The following is a 13,983-nucleotide window of genomic DNA, read 5'->3' as shown; positions in this document are numbered from 1 at the left end:
AGTCACTGTGGCAACTAATACTAATAATACTACATTAAATAATACTAATACAAATAATAATACATAAATATTCGGCACTTGTTACATCTTATATATGATTTATGTATTCGCATTTGTACATCTACGACAAAGAGATCTTACATGTATAGGCATTTTAATTGTAGCCATAGTGTGACTACATGCAAATCTTTCATTAAAATACCAAGCATATTTATCGTTAATACATATCGATGAAGGGAAACAATTCTATAAGTAACTTACCTTAAACGGTGATTTCCCTTGGAAAGCTATTTTTATCGCATATTTTGTTATCGACTTGGGTATCTAGGTAAGTTATACCGAATTGTAACTTTCAAGGTGACTAATGTTTAGCATGTAGCATGATAAGCTGATAATGTACGAAAACAGGAGCGGTCGTGCAGACGATTTAGATACAGATTTAACTGTGGATTACGTAACATTATAAAGTAAAAAGATGTCTAATAGATCTTAAGTGGACTTGATTATAGATTTGTAAAGAACCATCAGAGCCCTATTTCTACTGATCGAAACACAAGGAAAGTACTCTCCGTAATGGCGGCAAGAGGACAGGAATGCAGTATATGTATGGATAGTTTTAAGAAACCTAAGCTCATATCATGCCACCATAGTTTCTGTTGCACGTGTCTGGAAGATTATGTACGGGTTAGTATTCGCAACGGTCGCTTTAATTGCCCCATCTGCAGGACAAGTGTGGAATTGCCTGTGGGTGGTGTTTCTGCTCTGCAAAGTAACTTTTACATCGACACTGATGCCAGTGATACATTTGCCTGTCAAATATGTGGTCCGAAACACGTGGCAAGCAGTAGATGTTTAGTCTGCGAAGAGAATTTGTGCCAGTCATGTTGTTATGTACACGAAAAATCGAAAGCGACTAAGCATCACAAAATAAGTGACTTGGGAACACTAGATTCCGAAACGAAAGGCAAAATTCGACAGCGTATATTTTGTAATCAACATCCCGAAGACGAAATCAGACTCTTTTGTAGAGACTGTAAAGTACCTATTTGTATAATGTGCAAAGTAGTTAAGCATGAAAATCATGTCACAGAGCCTGTTGCTGATGCTGCAGCTGAAATAAAAACGATCCTACAGACCAAACTGAATGAATGCTCAGACAAGCTGAGACGTATCAGTGCTTCTAAACAAAAGGGAGAAGAGCTTGATAAGAGGATTAATCATGCAGAACAGGAGGAATTAAAAGCAGTAGACGACCAGGGTTCAAAATTGCACAAAGCCATTGATCAAGAATTGGCCAAGGTGAAAGCCAGAATAAAAAATGTTTACCACGACCTTAGGCAGCGAAACGCAGTTTTTAAAAGAGATGTGGAGGGGGTATTTAAGACGTGCTCAAACGCAAAGGAGAATGCGCAAACGTTAACTGATCAAGGGACATACATCGATATTATAAAGAAAGGTCCTGATCTCAGACAGTTAATTTCTGCAGTCATATCAAAGACTGTTAAAACACCTACTACATGCCTCGAAAACAAACTGTTTTCACCAGCTGAGATCAAGCCAGGTGTACTCATTTCCTTGGTTGGATTGATGCAAGATTCTACTGAGCGTAGCCCCGTAAGTATCAATTAGTATTATTCTAAATCCTTAACAACTACCTCTGGTTAAATAAGTTGCACTATTCGAAAATGATACAATATCTGCAGTTATTATTTTTGTATTTCTGATATCAAGTTCCTGGAAGTTAGATGACGATTTGATAACTTTGCCATAGTAGAATGTGCTGTCTAGTGTCTGAGTCTTCCAGAATATACGATACATCACCATTGATAGAAGATGAAAATAATAAAATAAAACTGCATAACAAACATAAATACAGGAAATTAATATGTAATGGGCTTAAAGTTTGTGTTGTATAGTTAATGTATTACCTTGGGCCAATAACGAAAACATTTGTCTTTTTTCTTTGACATGTAATTATTACAAAAGTGATTATATTAATGCAGACCCGTCTAATACAAACAAAAATATAATTACTTTGCACTGCATTAACAGGATGAATATACTAGTGCAACATAAAGTTGTATGACTGTCGGTTTCACGTGCCCATCCGTGTTTACAAAGCCATTACAAGTTATGCAATGTCCTACATGATGACCACTGATTATGAATGTTCAAACAATAAAAAGCACCTGCTAGCATGCATACATTGATCCAATAAATAGACGCATGTCAATAAAGCTGACCTGATAAGGTCAGGAAAACATGCACACATATAAACGAATGACATAATATGTTGACATAAATACCCATAATTTCGTGTAGTTCAACATAGTTACTCATTTGTTGCTTGTTTATCCACAACGATTTTTCTTGATGTACAACTCCTAGTTTTGGTTTAAGAACGATCAGTTTATACTGCGTAATTTACGCATATATGCGTTTACAATTATTGCGCCTATGAAAGTTGTAAATTGTATCGCCTACCTTCGATATATATATATATATATATATATATATATATATATATATATATATATATATATATATATATATATATATATATATGCGATATTTATGTATTACTAGAACCAATAACTCTCTAACGCAGAACTTTTAGACATTTTAGTATTATATGGAACGCAAAAAGAAATGATTCCGATATAACTGAGTACCATTTTAATTTCATTCAGAAAACGGCGACTCTTATTACTTTTTTGTATCATTCGTATCCATATGTCATTTATGACTAATGAGTGGAAATTCGTCATTGATATATATGCCTGCAGTTAAAATACTTTTTATGTATTAGTATTATTGCGCCTTGGAGGATCACAAATTGATATACCAGTATTATTGGTATATCAGTTGGCTTTATACCAACACTTTAAAAGTCATGTTATTGTTAAAGTGTGTGTGTATATATATATATATATATATATATATATATATATATATATATGTGTGTGTGTGTGTGTGTGTGTGTGTGTGTGTGTGTGTGTGTATGCTTGATTGCTTGTACCAAGGTGTCAAATTATACACTTTTTACCTAAATAATTGTGTTTATTATACTGAGGTAATAGTTGCACCTCGTGTTTTTATATCGTCAGGTTAATAAAAATCAGAAGCATAGAAATTCATATCCTAATTACAATATATCCAGTATAATGGATTAAAGGCAACTTTTGGGTAATAATCTGTTCAAGTAATGAGATCCATTTTATATTTGCAAATTTTCGCATGGTTATCTGCCATCCCTTTGTGTCATAATAAGCAAAGTGTATATTACGTTTCTAATAATTATATGTATCATGTTATTTCAGGCAGAAAGAAAGGAGCAAGTAAGTATGAATATGTTTGATTCAATCATATGTACAGATTGATGCATTCAATCATATGTACAGATTGATGCATTCCATAAGACTGATTGTTGGACATTCTGTTTATTAGCAACTAGTCATCACATTTTACTGATATTTCAAAAACGAAATTAATGTTGTCAGCTCATTTTTCGTGCACTGTATTTCCTTATTTGGGATCAAATGTCCAGAAAACCTCTTAAGATGACCATAGGCCATGAAATAAACTTACTACAATGGTTAACGAGATAAATGACTGCTTGGGCCAAATAACACCTGACATATTTTGTACCACATATTGAAATATGATAAGCGAAAGAGGATGTAAGTTCGTAATAAGAATTGCAAACTGATAGAAGTTTCATATTATATATCGACTTCCTTCCGAGTAACGAGCGGTGTATGTACAATATTGTTTTGGAAACATACAAATAACAAGGCTTCAAAAGTCTCAAATCATTGCACGGTGGCTGTCTGAAGGCAATATGTCAGTGATATAACAGGCGTACCTTTTTGCGTGGAAGAGATATATAGGAAATATTAATTCTGAGAATGGTGTGTGGGAATCAGACCGTATATTCCCTGAGATGTTAGAGAACCTTGTAGCGCAATCTAGTCCAACATTAATCCATTTCCCAAATTTTGCTTTTCCAACCTGACATCCATGAGTAGGTAAAATCAAGTACTTGCCAAGTACACAACATTAATGCATAATATGATACCGACGAATATAGAGGCCTTTCATTCATTGGTATGGTATTCAAAAACATTAGCGGTTTCGTGACTAGAATGATTAACAGCATATACATATAAATGGGACATAACCTATGAAGCTCAATCTTTTTTAAACAACGAGTACTGTCCCATATTTAACAAATACTCTTCAATTGTTTGTCCATATATTTGTTGGCAGACCTGGTAAGAAATATTTGCCTTCTGTTGAATTATCTTAGACTTTTGATTTTATATGTCACAAGGGTATCGAAGAACAATGTTTTAAGTATCGTATGACCAGTGTAAAATAGTGTACCTGAACACTTTGATCGGCCGTATACCAACCGTTTCCTTTTAACCTCGGATACAGCACCGATTGCACTATAAGTACTCTGATTCCGAATATATTTATTTATTAGCCAATACCAGATTAAATGAAAAATATATACATGTATTAGAAACATTTCCCAAGATTAATTGTAACAAAACTAAAAGTACGTTTATAGAAACAGGCCGGGTTATATAACCCTATCCCGTATGAGCGATTTCTTCTTCCGGGCTCGGAACACATTATCAATGTGGTTTGGTATTTATTACATACCCCAGTTCGATTATTCTTTGTATTATTTGATTGCACTCTTTAAAACATGAATTAATACAATTGGTGTTAATGAAAGATAATGTACAAGTCACCGAAAAAAACCCCAGTGAGACGTCCATAATCGCAGCTAAGCCATATATATACCGTGAACGCATGTATTGTTTACATTTATTTTTAAACAAATTTGTATAGGATATATAAAATGATTTAAGCAACAGTTACTGACAACTGCTATTTTCTATTTTGCGCAAAAGGTTTGGGGTGAAAATGTATTAATAATCAGTAATTACTAAACGCACACTCCAATACCTAGCACATGTTAGGGCAATGATCAACAGATTAAACGTAACTAATTACAACCAGCACAATAACATACTGATGTATTTAACTTTAAGGTAATAAATTGAGTACATTTATCACAATAAGTTAATGATGCATTCACATGTAATGTGATATTTTAATAGATTCATCACAATATCCTATTTATGCCTTTACCTTTAAATGTAGATTCAGTATTTTTATATCATGATGATTTTATATGAGAACGTCTCAATCTTATAAGCATGATGCATTTCTGTTTGCTCTGATAATTCACCACTCTGCGACTAGCTGCAATTACAGTTCAAGTTGAAAATAATGTGCCTTAGTTATTGTCCCTTAATTATGAGTCTATAGCTCTGTGTCCATTTAATATATGTGCATAAAGACGTGTTCACTGAATATCTGTCTATATATCTGTATTCACGGAATATATGTCTATATTTCTGCGTTTGATTGAACAACTGTATATACCTATGTTTTGACTGAATCTCTTTCTATATCTATGTGTTCATTGAATATATGTCTATATATGTGTTGACTGAATATATGTCTATACTCTTTATTAATTGAATATATGTAAATAGCTCTGTGTTATTTAATATATGTCTATATGTGTGTGTGTGTTTACTGACTCATTGTCCATATATTTTATATATATATATATGTGATGATTGAATATAAATATGTGTCTATGTGTTGACTGAATCTGCTATATCTCTGCGTTCACTGAATAACTGTCTATATCGATGTTTTGACTGAATATATGTATATATCTCTGTTCATTGAATATCTGTCCATATATCTGTGTTCATTGAATTTATGTCTATAACTCTGTGATAATATGTACATGTACGTATATTAGGTTCATAGTTTGCACAATCCGGTTTCAGGTCAATATGGATATAGGTGTCTAAATAAGCAAGAGTAACTTTGATACTGTCCTTTCTCACCGAACAAGGGGGTTTGTATGTGGCATTTCTGACCATGCCTTGAATGTGTGATTCCTACTGAGTCCTCATTACTGTGGATTAATTTTGCTTCACTTTACTTATAAGATTTATGTTGCAAAATGCAATGATTTCACCTCTCTCTTTACCTTATGTTTGGTGTCACTTCGCACACCAGCTTTATCTCAACTTCATCATCAGATATTTTGTCCAAAATGTTGATGTCAACCTCAAGTTTAATTTCTTGACGGTAGGTACTATGGAAAATAAACCTTCACAATCATTGTCGCTACTTACTGTTGCCACTCATTAGGCCGCAGTGGCTTAATTGGCAATAGTCACAAGACGCTTTCGTTTTCAATATTTGTATGTATTCCTTTTTATATGTTTTATGAATTGCTGTCATTTTTTTATCGACTGGTTCAACCCGTAATGCGTCGGTATTAAACAAGTTGAATTGAATTTTATAATAGCAGCTTTATCTTAAAATAAAAATCCATTTTAGCATTAAGTACTCTAGCAAAATTTTTAACATCTTGATTTTGATATTTTCCTCTTATCTATAATTTAACATGGTATGACTGGCAGTGGCATTCGTACTTCATATGCATCTAGAACAACTTGCAGCCTTCTTAATATATATATATATATATATATATATATATATATATATATATATATATATATATATATATATATACACGTTTTAGGTGCGTTGTGGGCAGTCATCCCGAAAGTGGGTTTACGGGAAGGACATGATATAGTTTACATTTCAAATCAAAATATATATACATAGCTTGTATTTCTTACATAGTAATTATGTATATGTTGAAAATAAGTATATATACTTATGTTATAGTCCTATTCATGTTTTCGGTTCGTGGGCAGATATATAAATTTCATGGGCAGTTTTGACCTTTAGGTTGAAGTTGACAAAGTAACTGCCCAAAAATACGTTCACGAGGAACAAACATATAGCATTCTGCCCGCGAATGCGCCCACGGGAACAATATATAGCGTACTGCCCACAAATACGTTCACAAGTAACAAATATATAGCATGACTTTCCGGTGTGCGCGCGCAAAATGGTTGTCAAGACACGACGATAAACATTAATCTATTAAAGCATCCTTTGCAATGGCCAGCGTACATATAGCGGACGTGAGGTTCGTTTTTCACAGCTTGTTTGAAATAAATGGATGATTATATATCCAGTGTAACAACTTGTCTTGACAGCTTATGGATGCTAATGTTTGACATTTATTGTGAAGATGATTGTTCACTGCTTGTTGATGAATTCGTAGCTTCTGTTAATCGATGCTATAGCTCAATTTAACTGTCATACACTGATATGTTTAAGTCTGCTTGCACAGTTAGCTAAGCAGAGTTATGGACATATAACAAATTGGTTTTAATAACTTTCAGAGTTTGTTTTACTATTGCTCAATATTTGTTTCAGGTACTATAAAGACTGTGATAGGTTGGGTGGCTGAGATTACAAATCAGGCCCTTCTCAATATAGGGGGCGGGGGGCGGGGGGATTACTACCCATTATGAATATTACTGGTTCTAGATGTCCAACCTGATATTTATGACATATAGGTTCAACATCTTACTGCCAGCAGAAATGGTGTTCTGTAGTATTTTTCCCAGTCAATAGTTTATGGATATATTATGTCATGTACTATGCTTGTTTAATTCTCTCATCTCAGTTCTGATTTTACCATTGAATGCTATAATGTTCCTAGGCATGCGGTATTCTTGGTTATTAAAATTATATATATACACAGATAACTGAAGGTGAGTTCTCATTATTCCCTAACAATTGTAATTAGTGGGGCTGTAGCAATTGATGGTCTGAGAATTCAAGTTAACTGGTTCAAAACTTGGGAAAACAACAAAGTGTTTTCTTCCTTTGACAGGCATCATAAAGTTTTGCATCTTTGTCTCTCTGATGACTGTGGTACACAAGTTACAAACTTTGCCTTAGAATGATCCTGATTGTTGATACTTGTTACTGAATGGGGTGGGGGGGGGAAGTAACAAAATTATTAAAGGTGGAATGTATGCAAACCATGCTGGAAATAGATATGTGCCAGCAACTGCAACATGTAAGCTTCAATCGATTTGGAAACTATAAGCTTTATTCTGTAAATATTAACAGTTCACACCCTGTATAAAAGATGATTTTGTGTTTGATTAACTGGAACTGTTAATTTATTATGTTAAGGAATTTATTGTTTTAACCCTAGCAAATGTAACATAATTAGGTCAAAAGTTCCAGTTTGTTTATTGTTTCCAAAGTTGATTATTGTAACTGGAAGAACCTGTTTCTAAGTGTTAAATGAAACGAAAGAGATACTGTTTACTCAAGTGATATAAAATAAAAGTTTAAAATGAACTGAAAGAAATATTGTTTATTCAAGTGATACAAAATAAATGTAAAAGTGTATATTCATTAAGAAGTGTATTATCAATTGCAAATAAATGAAGATTTATCTTATTTTGTTCTTTACTTGTGTACAAAATTATACCTGGATTGGGCAATAATTACTTGGACTCCATTTGGAAAAGAAAAATCTATATGTTCTAAATACCCAATTTTCATGTCATAATGCTCTTTTAATGGATGATTATGCTTTTCAGCTGACGTTACCACATTGCCAAGTGAACTAATAGTATAGCCTTCGGTGTGGCCCACTAATCATATTTGTAAATGAATTATGCATACAATAGAGAAATAGCTCTTAAAATATCTTATGAGTTGAATAATGTGTGTACACAAATAAACATGAAGCAAATCATTGAACTTGTATGCCACACATGCAAGCGAATTGGTGGTTTTCATATGTAACTTGTGTACTCTTACGGCTTTTGTCTGTATTACTTTTAGCCATTTCTATTCACACACCAGAACACAACCTTTTTTGTCTGATTCAGGTGCTAATGCAAAACTTATTTCAGCTGTAACTGAAGTATACAGAATTTTTCCTGATGCTGAGGCCTACTGTGTAGACAGTATAGCTGTAAGTCATCAAATCAAATGGAAGACAACAGTGTGCAGTTGAAGAAAATGATATATACCCAGTACCATTTAGAGTTATTTTAAAGAAAAGTCACAATGCACACTGATACAAGTGGTTTTAGAAAATGCATTTGTTCCACATACATTTTAACTTAACCCAAAAGTTCAGTCTCTTGCCTAAAATTCAATCAGATGTATGCATTTATTTCATAAAACACAAAGATATAATGAACCAAATCATTTTCATTATTGAGTTAGGTAGTAGGCTATGTTAAAGAGTGCAATCACTTTATCAATTTTTTTTTTCCATTACATTTTTATTTATTATAAAATGACATTTCTTAGTGGAATGCTAGCAACTGTAACTTGAGGAATATTTTGTACATGCTGGCCTAAGTGTCATGAATATACTGTGCTACATTTTGCTTTATTAGGTATAAAACTATCATGAGACTTGCTTGATTAAATCCTGAATTTGTCAGTTACACTTACAAGTCCACTGGTAGAATTTAAAATCTGTGACAGTTTGGGAACTTTTTTTGTTGTAACTACAAATCACTTTGCCTTCATAGTCAATGAATTCAAGCCATTGATAATTGTCAAACCATTGTGACTGAAAATGTGATTGTCTCTTAGTTGTGTCCTATTTGATAATTTTGCTGCCACAGAGTCTGGATTATGTCTCTGAAGAAATAGTTCATCTAGACTCTGTTGCAGTCTTACATTTTATATGTTCAATTTAATAAATTTTCTTTCTTTGAATCATTCTTATGTCATAACTTGCGAAAATAGTTTAGTTAACAATATTTATTCTAACAGAAAAGATCACCTCACTTGACAAATCATCCTACTAAAGTGATCATGGCATACACTTTATCTTTGAAATTCAAATATTGTCCACTCGTTAATTAATACAACTAATATTGCATATTGAAGGTGATCATATGTATCATCAGTTTTAAAAACTAAAGACATAATACTGTCATTTAAACACTGCATACAGGAAACAGACACTTGTGTCTGTAAAGTGCCTTTCATTGGATTACTTTGGTTTATTAAAACCAAACAGCGATCCACTCAGTATTTTCTAGGGTAGATACAGAGAATATATTATGGCCATTCAGAACACTATCAATACATCAGACCAGATTGTTTTTATTATTATTTAGGCAAAATAACTTACTAAGTCGGATGGTGATAGGTTATGTGGAATCTGCATTGAATCATCTGATCCCAGAAGATTTGATACAATGTCACTGGCTATGGTAATCATCAAGTGCAGTTGCACGGCACCATAAGACTTATCAAGATACCATAAGCTAGAAAGATGAAGAAAAAGAAAAACAATGACCCAAAGACAAATCCTGCAAACTGTGTGCAAAAACAGATTATAGATGAAAACTTTACTATATTTAACTTCAAGATATTAATAAATTCGGATTACTTCCTCCAGTCTGCTACAGTAATTCATGCCCATTGCACTCATAAATAGTTCACAGTCCTTGCAGTATTTTGTGTGGGCCACAATATTTTAATTGATGCAGCTGATGCTCCATTCTTCAGTTCAGTGTTGATTCAAACATAGCAATGTCCCTTTGGGATGTGTGTATAAATAAAGAATGCCTGTCCCTTCATTACCACACTTGTTGAATTTATCGTGTCTCTCTGAAAACTGTACCATGTGAGAAAGAATTTTATAAACAAACTGGACATAAGTATTGCTAGACATATACTCAGACCCGAGACTGCATAAACGACTGCTTACTTGTGAGGCATTATCAGTGCTAGGGCTTAAGGTAATAACTTGCTATATGTTTGGTAAGGCAAAATAAGGGGCGTTATGACTTAAATTGAAACTGTGAAAAAACAAAAGGTTCAGATGCAATAAACTTTTGTTTTTCCTCATTTGTTATATTACAGTGCCATGAAAGGTCTTTTCTTTTATCTTTTTAATCTCTTGCCAATTTTAAGTCATCGTCACTAACCAAGTCTCTAAATCAATTCTTGGCATATTTAGCTAAAATGGTGTCTACTGTTCCATTATATCATTGACTGTTTAGCTTGCTTGTATGGAGCTTAACACCATTTTTCAGGACATCATAGGCTTTACATGGCAGCCAGCATATTTATTGGAGGAAATCAACACACATAATGCTACTGGCAAGCTTTCTCATATATACACATTGGTTGGACTAGAGAGAGTTGATTAGTTTGAGTGATGTGTATGCCTAGACCATTCTATAACCCAGGGCCCCATGATTGAATACAGCTTAAAGAAATTAACCCTAATTCAAAATCCTTGTTGCATTTAAATCATAACACCCATCATGCAAAGTGACACATGTCTCAAGATTTTCCAATTTGTATATGCTTTGCAACTTTTAATTCTGAGTTGATGCATGTGGATGTGGAAATTCAGTTACTGAATACTTAGCTACTTATTATAAGAAGCTCTCACATTGGTAAAAGCATGCAATTGGGATTTTATTTGCAAGAGGGCAATTAATTGTTCAAAATACTGTTTTAGCTAACTACATATGCGAAGGGTTGATGTATAAAAAAGAGGATCAAGAAATCCTAGCTGGTGAAGATAATTGTATCCAAACTTGGTAGAAAGCGAGAAGGCCTTTTAATTTTGTACAGCAGTTTCATTAAGGAACCAACTATAATACCATTAGAAGTCTATGAGCAAAAACCACATTTAGTACCAACTAGACATCAAAACCATATGCACAGTTCCATTTACGGCCAACTAGACATCAAATAGGTCATCTAGTGAAAGCACAATGTCAAAATGACCAGCCATCTAGGAGAAGTAGCAAGGAAAGGGTTTTCCAGATGCCCATTAAAACAGCCATATTGGAGGTTAGATTGGCATTATTTTCATTTTACGTCCAACTAGACATAAGAAGTCTTTCACTGATATGACGATTCATTCAGAAGAAGTAGTGATAACAAGATTTTCAGGATGGCCACATTGGTGGCCTTATAGGATGTCTGTACAGCACCATAATTCTCATGCAGGACCTGCTAGACATCAACATAAGTATTTTGTACACATGTTGACACGCTGACACAATTATCCATTCAGAAGTAGTGATAAAAAGTTTCTTAATATGGCCACTGTGGCAACCACATTGTATGTGTGAGTGGCACCATCTTGTTTTTTCTTCCAGATATTTTCACACAAATATCATATTTAAAGATAACATGAATTCATGCAAGATCTTGTCGGTTTATTTCATAACAGATTTTTCCCCCATATTGACATAATCTTTTGAGAACATTTATACATTATAGTTCTAGAAATTTTTCATGCTGCCAGAAACTATTAAAATCACAGCAGAAAGTGTTATGTTATATCTTTATTCAGCACTGAAAAATATTTATGAATTCTTAAAGTTTGTTCCCCTATATTAACTTAATTTAATGAAGATTTTCAGACTATAACCTTTCCATTGGATTTATTTTTTCAAACATGGCATAAAAAGTATGGTATAGTAACCAATTTTTACATTGCCTTCACCATCGCAGAAATCTCTATTATCAATTTCCTAGTAAAGAAAAGCCAAGAAAATAAATGGACAGTTAATATTCACTTCAGGATCACAGACCTGAGGCAAATATGTCATTGTTAAATCAAACATTTTTATTGTGTTTCCTTGGACCTAAATATATATGTACTTGCTGTTACTCTAAACGAAGGATGGTGACCCAGTTGATAACATAAGGATTTCAAAACAAGTGTGAGGAAATGAGAAACATGGCCAAAGAAAATGCATACCAAGGTTCTACTTTGTATTTATTATGTACTTCTAACCAGCAGGGACAGGGGTAAACAAACCTCGTAAAATGCCGATCTGAGCCTTGTATCCACCAGACGGGTTGGGGTGAACTGACCTTTTGGGGGTTTTAAGGATCAGTCTTTAAAATTAAGGCCTTAAAAATGTTGAGATCTTATATTGAAAATGACAATTTGAGCCTTGCATTTTCATGTCCACAGGTGCCCAAATAAAAAGGGGGGGGGGGAGGGTGCAAGGGGCAAGCTTGTTGATGTGTTATAAAATAACTGACTTATCATTGGTGTGCTGACAGGTGATGTGTAATTAAATCACTGTTGTAATATTAATAAGTGAGTCTGCACTATGGAATTTCATACACCTAAACTAGCTCAACAACTAGAGGCAATTAAGAAATATATCCACGTTTGTGATTCTGTCAAATGGCAGATACAACAGCATCAGGAAGCTCAAGTAGCATTTACAGAAGGTAAAGAGCAGTTATACTTGTTATCTTTTTAGGGATGTGTTTGGATTTTGCCTTCAAGCTGGAGCAGTCAATGGATATATAATAAATCGCCATGGTCGGAATTTACCCCAAGCTGGAGTAATCGATGGGTAAAGTCTTATCCAAAGTCGGGGTTTTATTCAAGCTTCAGGTGCAAGTTTTTGTGCATGTCCATGCCCTTGCATAAAACACAGTTACACGTTTTTTTATATAGATATTTTTCAGTTGTAGACAGGAATAGTAAGTATTTGCGAGTGTTTGAAATGAATGGGTTCATTATGAATCGAGTGGCACTACATTTCAAAAGCAAAACTGGATTGAAATGCAAGAACTGTAGTACGGAATTAGTGTCGGTTCTGGATCGTAGAATGGAATTGTGTGTGTGTGATTGGATTTTTAACGTAGCTTGAATAATTTTTCAGTCATATTGCTACGATGTCTGCAGTGTGGCAGTTTATAGTGATGTATAGCACTGGGGCATTATGCTGCAAACATGTAGTATGATGTTGCACCCAGTCACATTATCCTGACACCAGGCCGATCAGTCCTAACACTAACCTCTTAATGCTGAGCGTCTAGCGAAGCAGCTGTTAATACCATTTTTGTAAGTCTTTGGTATGACTTGGCCGGGGTTTGAACCCATGACCTCCCGCTTCTGAGGCGGATGCTCTAACCACTAGGACATCGGAGCGGTCAGAATGGAATTGTAACAATTACAATGGAAGCAATTTG

General features: G+C 33.9%; 1 protein-coding gene across 1 annotated transcript in view; it reads left to right on the top strand.

Moving 5' to 3' along the window:
* The first annotated feature begins 363 nt into the window (after window positions 1-363).
* LOC149774115 (E3 ubiquitin-protein ligase TRIM56-like) overlaps window positions 364-13,983 on the top strand; it is an 80,346-nt gene continuing 66,726 nt past the window's right edge. The window contains exons 1-2 of the mRNA XM_089945846.1: window positions 364-1,614; window positions 3,321-3,338. Coding sequence (XP_089801972.1) covers window positions 574-1,614; window positions 3,321-3,338 — 1,059 coding nt within the window. The 5' untranslated portion in view covers window positions 364-573. The remainder of the gene's footprint in view (window positions 1,615-3,320; window positions 3,339-13,983) is intronic.

Source organism: Sinohyriopsis cumingii, unplaced genomic scaffold, assembly GCF_028554795.1.
Source record: "Sinohyriopsis cumingii isolate HCF-2022 unplaced genomic scaffold, ASM2855479v2 utg000426l, whole genome shotgun sequence".
In the NCBI taxonomy this organism is placed as follows: Eukaryota; Metazoa; Mollusca; class Bivalvia; order Unionida; family Unionidae; genus Sinohyriopsis; species Sinohyriopsis cumingii.
Note: the sequence above shows the minus strand (reverse complement) of the source record. Positions and strands in the feature narration are given on the sequence as shown.